The 20512-nt window shown below is 34.9% G+C and overlaps 2 protein-coding genes across 6 annotated transcripts in view; one reads left to right on the top strand and one right to left on the bottom strand.

The window, feature by feature from the left end:
* Positions 1-6547, top strand: part of LOC126829355 (dual specificity tyrosine-phosphorylation-regulated kinase 1A) — a 72900-nt gene extending 66353 nt beyond the window's left edge. For all 5 annotated transcript variants that reach the window (XM_050559166.2, XM_050559164.2, XM_050559163.2 and 2 more), the window contains exon 9: positions 309-6547. In XM_050559166.2, coding sequence (XP_050415123.1) covers positions 309-988 — 680 coding nt within the window. In that variant the 3' untranslated portion in view covers positions 989-6547. The remainder of the gene's footprint in view (positions 1-308) is intronic.
* Positions 6548-8780: 2233 nt separating this feature from the next.
* Positions 8781-18613, bottom strand: LOC126829375 (transmembrane protein 192). Its single transcript, XM_050559199.2, has 6 exons — positions 18429-18613; positions 17256-17396; positions 16569-16800; positions 14752-14901; positions 14154-14262; positions 8781-13351 (listed from the first exon to the last, which is right to left on the bottom strand). Exons 1-6 carry the CDS (start codon positions 18471-18473, stop codon positions 13186-13188), a joined length of 843 nt encoding a protein of 280 aa, XP_050415156.2. The 5' UTR covers positions 18474-18613; the 3' UTR covers positions 8781-13185.
* Between the last annotated feature and the right edge of the window lie 1899 nt (positions 18614-20512).

Genomic DNA, 20512 nt, shown 5'->3' with positions numbered 1-20512 from the left:
TTGGTATATAATGATGTACATATACCAATAGGATGACTTAATTGAAAGCCATGGTTACATAATATAATATATACCAATATGATAATTACCAATAGATTGATTGGAAGCCCTTATTACATATAATATATATCAATAGGATGATTTAATTGTGTCAAAATTAACAAATGATTTTAATTTAAACACCATTTATGGCTAAAAATTACTATAGTAAGTTTTATCCATGAATAGTGTTATTATAATTGATTGAGTCCCAATCACTACATGCCATTCAAAGAATATAACTAATGATTTGTTTTGTTGTTTTTCAGTGAGTTCTAGTAGTGGAAGAGCCCGCTCCGATCCTACTCATCAACATCATCCAAACGTACAGCCTCACTCTCATTCAGCTCATCAAACACGTACCAGTCAATTTTCTACTAATATGGAGTGTGAAAGTCCTGCGCAAAGACCCGGGGCGAACATTCTACATCGACATTTAGAACATCAACAGAGCTGGTCGGGGGTCGAAGGTCATGGACGTCATAGTAACGGATCACATTCCCACTCGCATCGTCATTCTCATCATAACATCCAGCATCAGTCTCCCCCGTCTCTCATGACGACCAGTCACATGAGTAGCAGATTGCCGCCAACAGGAAGTATTGTTATAGACAGTTCGAACTATGGATCGCGGCACGACTACACTGGTTCTGTGTCTTCCACTACGTTAGACTGTGATAGTAATTTATCGAGCGTGTCACAGGATCAGGCCACGCCTCTAGCTGGAACGGTTAATATGCAACTGACGGGTTATCCAGCCCAGTATAGTCAGTTTCCTCAACAAACATGGCCATCAGGAACTTTTCCCTACTCGTTAACAACTTCAACGGGTCCTGGACTAACTGGACACGAACAATCATCACAACATGGCCGGACTGCTAGTGAACGTAGTGACGAGTCACCCATGATGGGCGTGTGTGTTCAACAAAGTCCTGTCGCAAGCCATTAACGGCTGGCCCCTTTCTAGAATTTTACTCAAATTATAAATATCATGGTTGATAAGAATGAACGACGTCTTGTGATTACTACCGAGTTAACAGATAACGAAATGTTTAGTTTTGTACGACAGCCCCGAAGCCTTGATGCTCGGTGGTAAAATCGCATAGTTTGCTTATCTGTCGGCTGCAGTTGTATGCCTATATAAGGTGTTAAGGGGAGATAATTGCTAGGTTATTGGTGACAAAGTGAAGTTGGAAACTAAGGAATGTGGTTTATGAAGCCTACTACGTCACAAAAAAACTGAAAAAATATGGTTCTCAAATTTTAACTATAATCACACTATACGTACATTTAATGTAGAGCTACACTTTATGGCCATGTGACTGTGTGACGTAAGTGATACATTTTAAATGATGGTTTTAAACATAAGAAATATAACATAAATTTTAATGCAAACTGGGAACCTGAATTGAAAGTGATGACGTATTAGTGAAAGAAATAATTATCTTGTAAACCAAACGTGAATTATGAATAGTGACTGGCAATGTGTGTGCAGGCTGCTTGTGCTCACCAAGACGTTCAGTAAATCGCGGGTAATGGTTACCTTGAAGCGATGTCAGAAGGTTCAAGACAGGCAACGTTGGAGAAGACATTCAAAATGGGCAATACGATGCTTGAGATTGAAAGTCTACGATGGGCATTATCCCAGCAAGAAGAAACAGAACAGAGTTGAAATGGACAGAATCCTAAGAACAAATTATTATAACAAAACCAAACTTGTGTTTTTTTTTAAAAAAAATCAGTCATGATGCATATTTCTGTTTTAATATAACTTGTTAAAAACAAATACGACCAGATTTTTCAATGATAATGTACCTGGACTATGTCTAACCTTTTTCCGGTTAAGACGTCCATATTTGTAAAATGATATCGTACGTGTTGTCTATGAAATCGTGATGTTCGCGAGTAACGTTTAAAACCAAAGTCGAGCTAGTATTGAACAAAAGATAAAAAATCACTACTATAACTGCAGATCACATAAAAGACGAAAATGAAACTGAGTCCAGCTTATCATTGAATACCTAATTAATTTAAAAGACTGGTATGAACATGCCTACATTATGTATGAACAATCCAGTCTTTTATCACTATGTGTTACATATGATTTTAATGAATGCCGATTGGGCTCATTGTAAAAAGCTAGGTATTGACAATTCATTGTAAATATAGCAACCATGTAAATAGATATATAATATGTGGATTTCGATTGGTCCTGGGTTTGTATTGGTAGCCAATTGAAATGTAGCGAGAATGTTGATGATATTCGCAATAAATTGACAAAGAAATTGGAAGTAGAAAATGATAGATTTACAAATGAAAAGCTAGGATCTCTTCCATTTCCTCAATACATTGTTATAATCATTTCACTCATTGCCTAAACCTTAAGTTTAGCCAACTTTAAAAATAAATGAATTATTACCCAACAAAATCAAACCAGACAAGTTACTGGAAACGAAAATAAAATACATTGATAAACTATAAGGTTATCATTTTAAAAAAGCCTGTAAATGATCATCTTCTGAAACACAGATAGTTTTTTTTTTATAACATACAATGTATTCTCAGTTTATAAGAAAAATGGGTAAAATGAAATAAAATATCTACATCCAGCATTACTGGCTAGCATATGCCAAAATTATGTTGAATAATCAACGATAGAAATACATTTTACATAGAAATAGTTGTTGCATTTTGTGTATCAGTTATAATATTGTATATTTAGGATATTGGTTCTGATAAACATGAAACTAAGAAAAAGAAGTTAGAAGTTGCAATTTGAAACCATCTCTTCTAGTCTGGTCGTCACTTGATATTACCGTGTCGTATCACATCTAACTCTAACCTGTGTACTCGCAATAAGTCAGCAGTAGTTGGAACACAGAGTATAGGGGGTTAGGGTTCAGATTATCAGCATACAGGTATGTTCTGTGACACAGTTTAATAGAATGCTGACCCCCTAGTCTGTGAGTTCTGACTAAACTGTTAAACCTGGTTGGTAATAGTGAATGATTATAACAATGTATATATTGACTAGTCATATGTTATATGATATAAATAGAATAAATCACCAGCTATAGATAAATACACCCTATACACATACTGTATATACATACAACTATCAACATCTACTCAAACTCTACTTGCATTTTTAATCTACTTTTATTTTACTGCCAAAAATCTGTTTTGATTGGACCAAACTAGAACACGTGACTATATGAAAAGTCTTTTGATTTGTCTATACCCCATAGTAAAATTTCTAATCTATTTTCATTTTACTGCCAAAAATCTCTGTTTTGATTGGACCTAACTAGAACATGTGACAATGGAAACCGGATAAAAACATTAGTATTCTTCTGACTAAAATTGTCAATGTAGGAATTAAAATGTTGGTCATCTAGCTTCGTGTCTGTTCTCAAGCAGAGCTAATTGTAGACAGACAGCTTAAGTTTCTTATGTACCCTATAGTAATAAACACAGTATTCTTACTTATTTGCATAATAATATTAATAATACCAGGAATTCTAATTTTATTTTAATAACGTGCTTTGTTTTGACTGTTAAATTTTAAGTTATTATAATAAGGTTTTATTTGGAAATGTTATTTTAATTAAAACATAATGTGGATTAGTAGGTTGCAAAACGCAAGCTTGATCAACCTAAAAAAGGCTAATACCCGGTTTTCTATCTTCATTTGAACAAAAGAATATGAATAAAATGTGTATTAGGCTGTGGTAAATCAATACCTGATACCCTGCTATCAAATAAATTAAATGTGTATCAGTCGGTCCCAACTTAAAAAGTGATGCCCTGCTTTGCATTATTCTGTACAATGTATCTTGGGTGAATCATTGAAAGGTCTGTCATTGAGTCAGTTGGCATGTTTTCACTTTTCAGCTTGTACGTGACAAGGAGTAGGGTCGTATGTCCAACCTTGTGGGATTTTAAAAGGTTCTCCAGTTTCCTCCCACTGTCCCACTGTTGAAGACCCCACACGTGGAAGCAAATTATTGAAATAAAATTAAACCATATGTTAGTCTCGAAATGACATAGTTTGTTTCGAGTGGACATTAAACCCACCCTTCTCTCTCTCTCACTCTCTCTCTCTCTGACTGAATAAATAAAATGAAATTATTATGAGTAGTAGTACTAGTAGATGTTGATATGTTGTGTATGTAATAATGGCTGCTTTATGTAAATTTAATGGTGTGTAAAGCTAACCATTGATATTTGAATGTTTTTAAGGAACGTTCATACCATTATATATAATAACACTGTAATATAAATATAAATATATATATATATATGTATTGATCATTATTTATTAAATTCATGGTAAAATTTTTAAAACAAATATGTATAAAATAACAGAATTTTTAAAAGAGGCTTTTTTTTTTGTTTTAAACTTTTAACCCCCTCCCTGTTTCTTTGTAATAGATTAAAAAAAATTTTAATCCTTTATCTTAATTCCTTTACGACTATTCTGGAGTTTATTCATTATTTTAAAAACTTTTGCATGGTCGAATTTTTCTCCCCCTCTCTCTTTATGCTTGATTTAAAATTCATTAGTTAATAAAAAGAAATGAGAACTTTTGAAAATATCAGCTACTATGTAATGAAAATTCATTTAGAAAATACACTTAATGAAAAGATAACTATATCTACTATCTCCAAATTTTAAAATTTCAAAAGTCTATTCACAAAAGCTTGGATCTCTTAAAATGGATTATGAAGAAAGACTCCTAAGTTACTGTAACTGTATTAAGCAGGTTTTTTTAAAAAAATTAATCGATTCTACGAGATTTAGTTTTTGTTAATAACAGCCTTTTGTTATTCTCAAATAAAAAAATAAAGAGGTATTAATTGAGATTTAAAAATGTGCGGTTCCATTTATTAGTATAAATTTATTAGTATAAATTAGAGGCCAATAATGTTTTATGAAAAGATGGATAGCAGTTGAAAATGTTCATTGTCTTTGGAAATTCTTTAAATTGTAAAATATTTTTTAAACTCTGTAACCATGCATTGTGATTATAATCAGATAGAAATTTTTAAGTCTATTTAAGAAGTTTTTTCTACTATTTTTAGACAGAAGAAAAGGTTTTATTTTTAAGATGGGTATTTATGCAATAACTGTAGCTGCTACTACCATTCCTTACTCTTATCCTTTCATTGGATTTACATCAAATTTTGTCAGCTGAACCCTTGTTATTTTAGTTTCATTTGGAATAATTTCTTCTTTTTTTTTTATTCGTAAGCAAAAAATCATGATTAAATTATAGCAAGAAAGTTTGAAATCTTTGTTTTACCATCAAAGTTGAATTTATTTGTTATATAAAAATATATAATTATTTTGAATTTTTCATTAAAAGAAAAAAATAGATGATATTTTCAATTAGTTTTGTTTTATCATTCATAAATTCTATGTTTCACGGTCCTCAGAACTTTCGGAAGTAGAGAGGTATTTCAATTTTATAAAGACAAATCATAGAATTACCAGTATGTGAATTGCAACTTTGTTTTATTTAGTTAAAAAATAATTCTATTTTGAAAAATTGAATAATATGTTTGTTTTACCTGTAAGTGCATGTCAGTGACATGTCAGTTATGTCGACAGAACTTTAAAATAAATCTGTTTTTCTTCTTGTAATAGTTTGTCCGTGATAAGTAATTATGTTTAGTTTGTATTTTGAAATGGTAATGATAATAGTAGCCTAATCTTAACAACCCCTGGAAGATTGAACTATTCCTGTATTGTATATTAAACATGAACAGTTTTGGACAAGTTCATGCTATTTTAAGGAGAGTTCAAGTCAAATAAATGATATAGAAATATAATAGTTATATTGTGTTAATTTATTCTTCTAATATAAATAAAATATCTTAAGTTTAAAACTGTTCTCACTAGATCTCTCTTCATTTGGGTTTTATTCTTTGAACATTGAAGAGAAACTTGACCAGATATGTTATCTGCAATTTTAGATCTTTTTACACAAGGATGATTTCTTGTTGACCCACACACCACTTCCTATCACAAATCTGTCAAAAGGAGATAGTGGATCTTATTCATGAATACTTCTATCTCCCTTAAAACTTAGAATGATATTATTGGTAATATGATTTTAGACCGGTTTCATGAGTTAAGACCTTGATCCATATTATATACTGGCCTGACTTGGTTCAGATTATGGATAAGAATCAAAAAGGAAATAAAAGACTTGTAGTGGAAACATGGCTAACGGTCAATAAGAAATAAACGACTTGTAGTGGAAGCCATTCTTCAAGTGCAAACTATTTAAATCAAATGGAGTAGTTGTCTACGAGAAAAAGTTAATAAATAGTTAAGTTTATTATTAAATAAAGTTTAGTATATTTTAGTATAATTTCTGTATAATTTATAGATAATTACAGTATGTAGTTTTATCAACTACCCTGCTCATCATTGAACGCCTCGTACCTTGTAGTTTTAACAATACATGCATTAAAATCAAGCTCCTGCTTGCAAAATATACCTTTGTGTCTTCTTATTTATTATTCCATTGGTGGAAGCCACCGTGGCTCAGTAAGACACTGGATCACTAACCTTGAGGTGTTTGTAAGATCCTGTCACTGGCTAAGTAAGTTTATAGTGATTTTCCGGCATGATTCCCCCCTAGTCAGTTGTGCAGGACAGAGGGCCTGGCAAGGGACAATGCTCAGTTGTTCGTATGGGATGTAAAACTGAGGTACCCGGTACGCATTAGGCGTGCATGTAAAAGAACCCTTTACAGATAGAATTTGAAATAAGATTTCTCTCAGCTCATTCCCCGTCTTCATTAGCCCAGTCGGAGCAGAACAGTAGGATATAAAAACAACATTTCATTTCATAGCTCAGTCGGAGCAGAACAGTAGGATGTTAAACCACATTTCATTTCATAGCTCAGTCGGAGCAGAAAAGCAGAACGCTTAAACCCCAAAATCATTTCCATTTGTGGATGGGGGGGGGGGGGGGTGCGTGGCAAAATGGATTAATGCATGTGTTTGATCATAAGGTATATCATTGAGTCAAGTGGCGTGGTTTCAATTCCCCACCTGTACCGTGACATCGTCGCCTGTCCAACTTGGTGGGTTTTCTCTGGTTTCCTGTCATTGCTAAAAATAGGTTGCCAGTCAACGAAACATACGCCCACAGCAGCTAAGAAAAGTCAACAAGAGTTGTCCATAGTTTTTCTATTGTCCGTAATGAAAAATTTATAATAACTAAAATCTGATTAAGAGTAACAACTCATTATGTAATTATCCGAAAATCATTAGAAATTGTTTGGCTTTTAAGTTCTGCCCCATGCTAACGTTTAGTATACAAAACATTTAATATCATTTATTTAGCTGTTCAAGTTATCAAAATTCATTGAAAATCAATATACTTGTTCGTCTCAAGACCTTAAACTCTGTTTATCAATCTAAAGTCAATTGGATGATAACTTTGGTCTCTAGAGCATTCACAAGATTTTTCAAAGTGATCAAGGGCCATAACTCTGGTAGTAATTATCGGAAATCGGATATTAACTTTAGCCTCTAGAGCATCCACAAGCAATTGTGGATGCCGTACAGACAGACGGGGGTGACGATAATATACGACCACATTTCAATGTGGGCGTATAAAAAACTCTACGCGCAAGCGAATTATTGAAATAAAATCGAACCATATGTTAGTCCCGAAATGACCTAGTTTGTGTTGAGTGTACATTATACCTTGTGTCTCTCCATTTGTGGATGAGACATAACAATATAGGGTTTAAATGTCCTCCATTTCTGCAACAACCTTGGAAATACAGATAGGCATATGTAGTAGTCTATGAAATTTTGGGGGGTTGGATAGCCGAATGGTTAGCATGTGCGCGCTGTATCATAAAGCCTGTCATTGAGTCAACTGGCGTGGTTTCGAATCCCTGGTTGTACATGACAAGGAGTAGGGTCACCTGTCCAACCTCGTGGGTTTTCTCAGGGTCCTCCGGTTTCCTCCTACTGCTAAAGACCCCTACGCGCAAGCGAATTATTGAATTAAAATTAAACCATATGTTAGTCCCGAAGCGACCTGGTTTGTGTCAAGTGGACGTTAAACCCCCATTTCCTCTCTCTCTCTCTATGAAATTTTTTGCACTACAACAGCATTTCACCTACTATTCATCACCTGTGTGGAATGTGTGGACCTCAATTTTTCTTGCCATCAAAGTCTTGTGGATAGACTTGCCTCACAAGACAATTCCAGTATTGGGGAAAACTATCCTGGTTTTAGTAGCCACTGTAGATTTTTGGGATATGTTCACATGCCTGTTAGTGACAAAAGACCTCTGCATTCAAGAATATTATTCAATAAAAGTATGCAAGACTAGTTCCAAAATGATCTAGTGTTAAGTGGACACGATGCTGTATTTTTTTCTTGAATGTTACCAATGTAAGTTCCTGATGCGTGCGTTATAATGGAGATGATTTACGAGTTACATGTTCAATGTAACAATACTTTTATATTATGGTGGCCTTTTCCAGCATAGGCCAGACAAGCTTTATCGCTCCCAACAGTCTGAGCCATTAAACTATGGAAAAGGTTGGGCAGTTGTTAGACCAAATGGTATAAGATTCAAACACTGCCAGTTTTTCTCTTTGAAATAATAAACCAGATTAATGTCAATATCTATGCACAGTATATTATTCTATGTTGTTGCATTATACCCGAGTATATAAATGAAAACAGGTGGAGATAAATATATATAGCACAACAGTGTTGTAATATTTATTTAATGAAAGGAGCATCGTTATAGTTGATAGTGAAAAAAAATATCAAAAGAATAAAATAACAGAATCAAAAATTTAATAACAGCATTCACAAGTTATATTTCAATAGATTCAAGTAAATGGGTATATTCATCACAAACTGAACTGAAAGCACAGGATATATTTTACCTGGTAGCTATGGCTTTTGAAGAAAGAGAGAGAGAGAGAAATGGGGTTTAACTTCCACTCGACACAAATTAGGTCATTTCTGGACTAACACATGGTTCAATTTTATTTCAATAATTCGCTTGTGCGTTGGGGTCTTTAGCAGTGGGAGGACCCAGAGAAAACCCACGAGGTTGGACAGGCAACTCTACTCCTTGTCACGTACAACCGGGGAATCGAAACCCTGCCAGTTGACTCAATGACAGACTGTATGATACAGCACGCTCATGCTAACCATTCGGCCACCCACCCTTTTTGAAGAAGGGAACTCAAATAAACTACTCAAATACCAGATAATGAAACAACATTGCTCTTTATCTTTAATTGGGTTATTAGTGGTAATATTGAATGCTGATTTTAGTATTCAAATAGTCTAAGTTGTTATTCGAATGCTATTCTTAATTGGTTGAAGTTTTTTTTATTGTTTTTATTTCCTTTTAAATATCAGTAAACATTTCCTACAGGAAGCAAAAATTGAACAAGGTTTTTATCGACATTCAGTAAATCAGTTTAAAATGCCTTGAATACGAATAGTCCAATACATGTGAACACTACTGAGGGTTGATAAAAAAATACAAATATTTTTTGTCTGGGGTTTGATAAAAGTTGTTTATAATAAAGAAAAAGCAAAATAATAAAAGGATTCTTCCACCGGAACTATTTATTAACAGAATAAAAAGAGAGAGGGGAAGTAATAACGATGTGATAAACTAACATAGGTTGCCAGGCAACGTAATATACACCAACCAGCACCCAAGTCATCCAAACAGTTATCATGTAAACAATCCATAAAAATTCAAAAATATCAGATCATAATTAAATCGCTAGAAATCCATAGGATTCTTCATTTCAATGATATATTAAACCCATATCAATTTGTAAAAGATATAGGGTGCCATAGTGGCTCAGTGAGTAAGACATGGCTTGCTAACCTTGAGGTCCCGTGTTCGATGATGATCCCTGCTTTGGCCGAGAATGTTCCGGCGTGGTTCCCCTTGTCAGTGGTGTAGGATGCAGGGCCTGGCAAAGAAACGGGGGCTGTGTACACACTGGCATGCACTTAAAACAACCCTTGACAGTTGGAATTCGAAATAAATTTCCCTCATTGCACACTGCATGGCATATGCCCATCTTCATTAGCCGAGTCGGTGCATTTCATTTCATTTGTAAAAGATATATCAATAATTGCCAGTTCGAGTGCACTAACAAGAAATGTTAAAGGAGACCGACAGACAGGGTTACAACAATATACTGGTACATTACAACTAAAAGATATCCAGGGCTATTTCAGTATTTCACTAATCAGTGAAATAGGTTTCCTTGTGTAGGTTTACATACACTGCTCATATTAAACCCCATAACTGAGTCATGATAAAGTACACTGTGCCCATTTACACTCTCTCCAAACCAGTCATGGACACTACTGATAAACTTAACTGAATGTTTCCTGGTCTGGGGCCCTGAGTTCACAAAGTATTCTCAGACTTAAGTTAAGAATTTGCTCAACTTTCAATCATTGTTTATGAGAAACATCTTTGATCCAGAAACAGAATACTTTACACATAGTTTCTTTTCTATGTATTTGATACAATAAAACAACAAAAGTTTTATAATTGGCTATATTTTAGTTAAAATAAGGTGAACAATTTTGAGTAAATTCTTAACTTAAGTCTCAGAATGCTTTGTGAACTTGGTGCCAGACGTAATAGTATTACGTTTTGTGGAGTAGAGTTAATGATTAACAAATTTGCTTCATACTCTAGTAAACTTCATTTGTCTTTGCGAAGAGTGTCAGTTCTGTTGCAATAAATAATAACTGCAAGGGAGTATTGTAAATTATTGTGTAAAAGACTACAACAAATAACATTTGATCGTTGGCTAAATGATTTAGTTTTATGCAACACCACATAGAAGGTTGTCAGATACTTTTAAAGTTACGATGCATCATTGGCATGTTTCACTAAAATATCAAATTTCTTACAGATTAACCCATGCTAATAATAATATTTATTTTATGATCAGTAGTGGAATACCGCGTTTTATCAGTGAAATAAAAGTGTTATTCCACTGGCTAGGTTTTCTTGCTTCTCGATGAAATAAAATATGTTATTCACTCTAAAACGACAAATATCCTCTATGTACTAGATTAAATATTTATCATTTAAAGATACATTATGGGAGATAAGATAAAGAGATGGCAGTTCTCGCTATAATAGTTAAAAACTAGATAGTGTAAAGGTAATTTGCTGAAAATTTCAGTCAAATTGATCCACTATGAGCCGAGAAAGACGCGGGTGAAATTTTTGCATAGTCTCGGTCATCATTACTAAAATCATTAATATAAACAGCATAGTCTCGATTATCCACTTTTTTTAATTTAATTATCAATGGCCGTAAGAGGCATATAGGAATCTAATCCAGCCAACATCGAAGGCTAGCCTTGACATCGAGAGTTTATTATGGTCTGGTTAAGTTAATTAATGTCTAATTGATAATTTAGATAACATTTGAGGCCTAAAGAAAGACTTGTAATAAGCAGATTTTGCTCTTGCATAATGTATGTTTAATTAAGAAACCAAAATACCAATGCTAGATAATGTTCCAGCTTGGATTCAATCTGGTTTAAAACAGGCTTTATTACAAAGCCAGCAGCATAAATTGATGGAAGTTTACTTCCTCATACCTTTGTAAATATTGAATGGATTTGAACCATTTTTGTACATATATTTCTATTAGAGATTCGTCTTTGTGATTTGCAAGTGATTCCTACAGCGCTAAAATGATGCATCAAGACTTAACAAAGATAGGATTGGCATCCCAATTGATATAATTAAAAAAACAACACTGCGCTAACTAACTCTTCCCAACACTTTTGGGACAGACTAGATGGATACATAATGGCAGCCCAATTAATATACATTGTGCTGACTACTGTCACCTGATACAACTACAGACTCGAAATTTCAACATATTGAACTCTGTTTCGAGATCTAATCATTTATGTTATATATTTAAAGATGCATTATGTAAGATTTAGGGAAAGAGCTAGCCATTCTTGATATATTAGTTGAAACATAGATACTGAATAATGAATATATTGAAAGTTTCATACTAATTATTTTATTCTGTGCAAAGTTATGAGTGTTTGAAGTTTTGACAATGAATTGTCAAGTAATATTGCTATGATAATAAACAAGTCTCAGTTATCCATGTTTACATTATATTATTAAATGGCAAAGGTATTTTAATCCATTCAATATCAAGGTCATCAGATAGTCTAATGAGTTGATTTTGGGCTTGTCATGCCAAATTAATAATTCATATAATATTTCAAGCCAATGAAAGACCTACAAATAGACAAATTTAACTCTTACATAATGCATCTTTAAAATTAGATTTGGCCCATCAAAGCTACTAAGTACAATGCCACACTGTATGGAGTATGCTCGTCTTCATTAGCCCAGTCGGTGCAGAACAGTAGGACGTTAATCCCCATTTCATTTCATTATTATACACAATGCCCATATGAAAAATGAAAATGCTGATAGTAACACAATAAATAACAAGAAATAGTTTCGGACAGTCCCGGTGCTAAACGGTTCAAGAAGTTCACCATAGATCTCTCCCTAAAATTATATTTATCTTTGATTCTCAAATTATTTGCAAACATTATGTAATGAATTCATTATAAATACAGTCACCTTATTATAAAAAACCAAAATGACCATTAGCATTTACAAATCATGCCCTTGACATCCAAACAGCTGAGTCACACATTAACAATATTGAGTTATGCTGTACCTAATTTATAATCAAGCATTTATAATTAACTATATAATATGTCAATGCTAACTGAAGAGATCACAAATTTGTCATTAACAATATGTTAATGCTAATGGTATCCTGCTGATAAGCATTTATCATTATATAAATAGCCCAAGAAAATCACAAACTTGTCTATAATACATAGGAAAAAACCAGGTTGGTGGAACACATTGATGACTCCATTGAGATGTGAACATAAGGCTATGGTGATGATACAATTGACAAGTCATGGTCCAACAATCCATCATTCAGACTTTGTAAAAACTTGATTCATCCCACATATATCCTGCATAGTTTAAGTAACAACGATTTTTGCAGTATTAACCTTGATTTCTGATTGGTTAATGTTCAGTTTATAGAACCAATAGAATGTGACGCTCTACTCTGTGATTTATAAGCGTTGACCTCAGACGTCAGTGTAAGAATACGTTTACCAAGTTGAGTGTTGTGCTGCTTTAAATAACGGATCATGTCCGCCTGTTTCTCTAAAACCTGGTCGACAAAATTCTCGTCCCTAAAATATAAAACACAACTAGTTAAAGATAATTGTGAGACTATCTTTAGTGCATTATACTAGTTGTTATTGTTGTACCACAGGAAGTCATCGTGGCTCTGACGTTGGCCCACTAACCTGGAGATCCTGTGTTCAATCTTGGTATTGACGGAGAAAGTTCATCAAGATTTTGTGGTGTGGTTTCCCCTTGTCAGTGGTACAAAATGGAGAGCCTGGCAAAGAACTATGGACAGTCGTTCGGAAAAAAAAAGTCCTGTGTGCACATTGGCGTGCACCTAAAAGAACCCTTGACAGTTGGAATTCAAAATAAGAGTAGGCCGTAGTGCTGCTCTCCGGGCAAAAGCAAAATTTTAGTTATAGCAACAGATAACTTTGCTAGAACCAAGGTGATGGTGTGTAAAAAGAACCCCTGAACCCAATGAAGAGTAGGTGGAAATGTTGCTGTCTTGGCAAAATTCTCTTCATAGTACACTGCATGGCATATGCCAGATTCCATTAGCCCCGTAAGATGCTATACCCCATTAGAATAGCCTATAATAGCAATGGGCACAGGTATAAGTAACAAAACGACTAAAGTCTAAAAGATGCATTTCATTACTAAGCAGTTGTTTTCTAAGTGAATTTAGTGTCTTTTGCAAACCCATTATTTTAAATGCAATCTGTTCATATTTTTTTGAATTTTACAACCATGACAGCACTCTTTTATCATGACTGATTACATGTAAATATATATATCTATTATTAAGTGAAAAACGATAAAGTCTTGTGAAAATAACAGTGTATAAAAATTTCTGCCACTTACTTAAAGCCAACATCAGAAGCCATGGACTGAGACTGTATAAAACTTGTCAACATTTCATCCTGTGATACATCAGGGTAAGCTTTCTGACGATTAAACTTCACTGTACGTACTGTAAAATATAATGTAATATATTTATTTGTCATTTCATTAAAGCAATATATAATAAGAGAGAGAGAGAGAGAGAGAGAGAGAGGGGGGTCTGAGTTACACATTTACTTCCACTCGACACAAACTAGGTGATTTTGGGACTAACATATGGTTCAATTTTATTTCATTATTTCGCTTGTAGTGGGAGGAAACAGGAAGACCCGTAAAAAACCCACAAGCTTGGCCAAGCGACCCCATTCCTTGTCACGTACAAGCGGGAAATCGAAACCACGCCACTCAATAACAGACCTTATGTTGCAACACGCATGCATTAACCATTCGGCCACCAAACCCTCCACATTTTGTGAAAGCGGAACGGTTCCAAGAACGGTTATTATATAGCCATGTAAATGTAGTTATAGAGAAACTCAACTTAATCCAATTTAGATATCCTGGATAAGATATTTTTTATAAAAATAATTTGTTTTGGTAAAAGAATGAATAATAGTACCTAAATATAGGATGAGTACAGGTAATACAAGTATAACTTCTACTGCTATAACTATCTGGATATAATTATCTCTGTCTAATACTGTACATGGTTTCTCTTTACTACAATATTTATCTACCACTCTTACTACAACTACAGCTAAAGCATTGGCTGAAATATAGAAACATATAGAAGATTAAACATACACTATGCAAGAACTAAATCTGTCTATTGCAGGTCTTTCTTTAGGCCTGAAATGTTATCTAAATTATTAATTAGACATTAATTAACCTATCCAGGCCATAATCAACTCTAGATGGCATCACTAGATATGATATTTAGTGGATTGTGAGCCGATTTACGGCAAAAATTTCCTTCACGATTTAACGATTAAATGGATAATCGAGACTATGCTGTTTATCGTACTAACTTTAGTAATGATGATCAAGGATAGGCGGAAATTTGATCGCTTTGTTCTCGGTTCATAGTGGATCAATGTGAATGAAATTTTCAGCAAATTGCCTTTACATTATCTAGTTTTTGACTATTATAGTGATAACTGTCAACTCATTATGGAATCTCCTATAATCTATCTTTAACTCACAATCACCTGGTACATGTAAATAGTGACTACCCCAGTTCCCTGCAAAAATTATATTTCTTACATTCACTGTTTTGTAGCTCCTTTTCGAAACTACTGCTTGGACCTGGACAGTCCCCATCTGTCCCAGTCACAGAACTCTTATCATGGCCCTTAAATGTTTCTTAGCTATTGATATGACTTTGACAGTTTGGGTAGTAGCAGAGGTGGGAACAAATTTTGGGAACTCAAGCCTGAGTCAAGTTCCAAGTTGCTGACTTTAGTCCCAGGACTTCACAAAGACTGAGTCGGGTCATTGACGCGACATAAGTTGGACTGGAGTCTGAGTCGTGGGACTTGAGTTACCACCTCTGGGTAGTAGAGACAGGAATAGTTTCGGCTGGCCTAGGTGTTATTGGGTTGAGGAGACCAAATAACAGTATAAGAAGTATGACACAGGAATTGAGAATGATGTCACAGTAGCCCTTTTGGAATGGAAGGCCATATCAAATATTGACGTCAAGTCAATCAATGTGCAAATATTATCCAAAGAACAAGCTTATCAAGTTTCATGTTGATTTTTTCGAAGAGCGTTGCCCAGAGAACAGGCTTGTCAAGTTTCATGTTGATTTTTCAAAGAGCATTGCCTAAAGAGCAAGAAGATTACTAAGTGGATAGAATCAGTTCCTGGATTACACAAGTCAACAATAATAGGATTCATAGTTCTTTTATAGCCTGTCTTGTACATGTTTGCTGCAATATAGCCCGTTGGAGCTGACATGCCATAACAAATTAAAAATATTTTATGGCTTACAGGGTTTTGTATATAACAACATCTTTCTTCGTTAGAGGAACATTTTCAGATCCTCTCCAGCAGGCTTGATTATTGGGGAGTGAGGTCAACATAGCCTGTTCCTCAATCCAATCTCAAAGAAAATAAAATATTCTTTATGAAAAATAAAGAATATTAGGGACATATTCCCCTATTGTACATGACAAGGAGTAGGGTTGCCTGTCCAATCTCCCACTGCTAAAGACCCCTATGCGCAAGCGAATTATGAAAATAAAATTGAACCATATGTTAGTCCTGAAATGACCTAGTTTGTGTCGAGTGGAGTTAAACCCCATTTATCTCTTTCTCTCTCTGCTTCAATAATGTGACAACAATTCCCAAAACATTAAGGCTCTTACATTTGAAAGTTGAACATGGACTGGCAAATATGACCAAAATAATAGTTCTGATAAAACAAATACTTACCTCCTGAATTCAAAGTAAACGGCCATCGACGAATATATCTGGTTTTTCTGTAGAATTCTAAATAACCCTGTAGACGACTGACGTGGTGTTTATGTCGGAAATAACGATCAAATACCAGTAATACGCACCACATACCACCGTGGGTATATACTACTATAGAAAATGGATCAGTTCCACATTTCCCTTTGTCACATAATACTGGCACCAAAAACGATGCTAATATTAAAACAATCTGAAAAATATAAACAAACATCAAATTCAATAGTATATATTACATACATTAGGCCCTTGGATAAACATATGTGGTAAGTAAATGAATGATAAAGCAAACCATTAAGTATATTGGCCAAGTAGGAAATGGGGTTTAATGTCCGACTGTTCTGCGCCGACTGGGTTGATAAAGACGGGCGTACGCCATACAGTGTTCTATGAGGGAAATTTTGCCCGGAAATGAAAAGTAGTTTAATGTCCGACTGCACTGACTGGGATAAAAATGACGGGCATACGCCATACAGTCTGCTATGATAGAAATTTTGCCTGGACAGTTGCACTATGACCAACTCTTATATCGAATTCTAACTGTATAGGGTTCTTTTACATGCGTGCAGAAGCTTGTTGGGTTTTTTGTACCTTACAAACGACTATATGTAGATGCTGTTAATTAGTGAAGGCTACTGAAGTACTTACAAATAATATTTTAACAGCAATTATGGACCAGATAATATTTATCTTTCTGAATGGAGGATCAGTGTCATTAGTTAGTGTTAAATGATCCACCAATAAATCATCATCACTATTCTGTACTGAATCATCGTTAAAAAAATAACCCTGAAAATATAAAACTTACACATGACACAAATATTAAATCATAAATCACTCCTGTGTAGGATAACAAACATCCAAAATGTCTGTTGACAGATTTCCATTTCAGAATGTTCAAATGAGTATGGTAGCCTATTTCTTTGGTTTTATAGTTGGCTGCCTTTGCCAACTTATAATGGTATCAGTAGGCCAACTTGTGAAGAGGTTTGGACATGATATAGGTCTACATGTAGAACTTGAATAGTTCCATATCATGAAGCCTTAGAACAGAGGAAGGAGTGGAGTGGTATTTTTATACTGCAGCTTAAAGGAGCTAAATCGCTATTCTTTGGCAGCTAGAAATGGACACAAATTGGTTGCAAGGCATATATGAATGTATATACCCTGATAAACTGATTTACATTCAATCGTTTCAGTTTTTACTGTAATTTCTAATCAGTTTGGTTCGGCGAAATATTCAAAGAATCTGAATTGAATGGCAGTCTTTGGCATCTGGTTATTCCAGTCTACAACGGTTGTATTCTCATACAATAAATGGCGCTCAAAAGCATTCTAATACGCGATTCGTGTGCCAATTATAATTTTTTTTATTTTGTCTTAAATATTGGAGACTGGTAAGCCCAACTTTTCAAGGTAAGATAACAACATCAATTTTGATTTGATTGACCAATATAAGATGTGTTTGCAATGTCGAAGACTGTGGATGATATATTGAGTTAAAGACTTGGCTCCTTTAATAGGCCTAGGGATGAACAGGAACAGTCGGAGGACAGCATTCGATCCCAATTAAAGCTAGAAATGCCAGGAAATCCAACTCAAATTGACAAATAAAAATCTTTACGATCGACCCTTATTTAGGGGGACAACATGTAACCATAAGCTCAGGTACTTCCCACAAGCAAAGCGAGTTTGCGGGGAGACAATGGTATTTGAAAACAAACACTTCAGATTTATAATTATATTATATCAACGTTTTTGTGACGTTCTTCGTCAGTTCATCGTTGTTAGAAAGCTACTATAATTATTGTCAGAACTTACTCCGGAATGTCTCGCATTAGTCGAATCATTTCCTAAACTGACCATCTTGTCCACTTCAAGCCTTTCCACTAGCCTATATTTAATGTCTAAGCTTTCATGGTTATTTTGTATCGATAAAAAATTAATTTGAAAATAAAGTCACGAGACTTCTATTTGACAGATTTGTATACCAACAATACTACTCCTTCCTCCTCGAATTAGAATAACTGAAGAGGTAGATAACTCTTAACATGAGTTGCCTCCCCTCCCCTGTGACAGTATTTATACAGACAAGGGTCACTTTTACAGGAGTGGACGCTGATGGCCTGAATAGAAGGCAGGACCGGATTAGTTGTGCTGAGGGCGAGGTCGCTAAATGAAAATGGGCTGCAGCCAGTGACTCCCAAATTAGTTCTTTCTAAAAAAAAAAATAATGATTATACCAAACATACATATTATTATGTCTAACCTATTGGAATAGTCAACAAATTGATTTGTGTGAGTGTTATTGACGGATAATGAGCAGAATGCCCCCTTTTCATCGTTGACGTAAGGACCCTAGTGACATTTCCTGCCAGGTGCCCCATGCAAACTTAAGTAGTTAGTTCGGCCCAGATAGCAGGTCCTAAACTTTTATTCTGCTTCAAACTGCTATGTCTAGTTCTCATGGACCTTATTAAGAGTCTAATTAAAGAGTTGGCTATTCTTGCTATAATAATTAAAAAAATAGATGATAAAAAAAGAAAATATGAAAATTCAGTCCAATTACTTTATTCAGAACGGAGATGTCACTGTTGGAAGTTTGGACTAGAAATTGGCATCAACTGTGTTCGCACCGTCTACGAGAATTGTCGTTCGTTTGATTGACAGCCGATGACTTCACCCACATTATTCTTGATTATCAAGTAACATTCTCAATGCATGGCTATGGTACCCTCGCTTTGTAGGCCTTTCAAAACCAGTTTCTGGTGGTGACGTCTGTGACTAACGGTAAACGTTAGCTTGGTCGGCCATTTCTTGATTTAATTTTAAATGGACAACTGTTTAAATCCAAGCTGTATCCAAGCCACCCGAGGGTCTACAGGGTTGATTTTGAGCTTGTCATGTAAATAAAGGTCTAATTAATAATTTCTATAACATCTGAAACCTAAATAAAGACTTGCAAATAGGCAGATTTAGCTCTTGCATAATGTATGTTTAACAAATTCTCACTGTTTAAACGGAGGACCATTTTGTTGTCGCGATATCGTTGTCTGGATAGTAAGTGCAGGATGGCCGCACCACACACAAACAAATACACAACACAAATCTACGGACAGGATACAATAGACAGACACCACAAACAACAAACGTAGATATCAGACCAAGAGTGAATTTCTTCTTTATATTTGAAAGGAGTGTAATTAAAACTGACAACGTATATTTGACAACGTATAGTCGTTCATTGGGACAAAAACCGAGGTCCCGTATACACAATGACGTGCACGTAAAAGACCCCATGGCCAGAAATGGCTCAGAAAACGTTTACGACAAGCTGGACCGCCAAGCTTTCTGGGCCTAGGCGGCCCCTGGACCCCCGCCTAAAGACCTAGGATGGTAGCCCCCTCAATCAAGAATTGCTTCCTCCGGCCTCGACCAAGCTGGCACTGGTTATCTTGCGTCTGAAATGAAGAATGAAATTCTGAATATCAGGCTAAAGTTAATGGCACCTCATCTTACTCTCATCCTGTTGTTGTTACTCTATCAAGTAATGTTTATATATATATAAAAACAACAACAAAAACTGAGTAAACATATCTTTTTTGTTTTGACTGCGATTTATGCCATATAAAATGTGCGCTAGTGGAAAAGTTTCATGGGGCATAGTTTGCCTTCTTTCGTTTTCCACTCCTAAATATCTCCGTTCTTGGACGGGTTAACCACACAGCCCTCGATACCCGGAAACCAAACATATTTTTGGCCCACCCGTAGTTTGTCAGACAGTGTATGGTTAGCTCTAGTGTTGAAAGCTTCTCATCATTATATTAATTACCTATTTCTAAATCATTCCCAGCTCGACATTTTGTAGGCCACGACAAACCGTATATAAATGACAATTCATCAAT

The sequence above is a fragment of the Patella vulgata genome, chromosome 8 (assembly GCF_932274485.2).
Source record: "Patella vulgata chromosome 8, xgPatVulg1.2, whole genome shotgun sequence".
Classification (NCBI taxonomy): domain Eukaryota; kingdom Metazoa; phylum Mollusca; class Gastropoda; family Patellidae; genus Patella; species Patella vulgata.
The sequence above is the reverse complement of the archived record's forward strand: the minus strand, read 5'-3'. Positions and strand labels throughout refer to the sequence as shown.

What these genes read in the sequence shown, in the direction of transcription:
- LOC126829375 (XM_050559199.2), bottom strand. Translation starts at nt 18,473, where the DNA reads ATGGTCAGTTTAGGAAATGATTCGACTAATGCGAGACATTCCGGA. An exon ending in CTAATGCGAGACATTCCGGA is followed by an intron (nt 17,397 to 18,428) that starts GTAAGTTCTGAC and finishes TTATATTTTCAG; the next exon opens with GGTTATTTTTTTAACGATGA. An exon ending in TTGCTGTTAAAATATTATTT is followed by an intron (nt 16,801 to 17,255) that starts GTAAGTACTTCA and finishes TATATTTTTCAG; the next exon opens with ATTGTTTTAATATTAGCATC.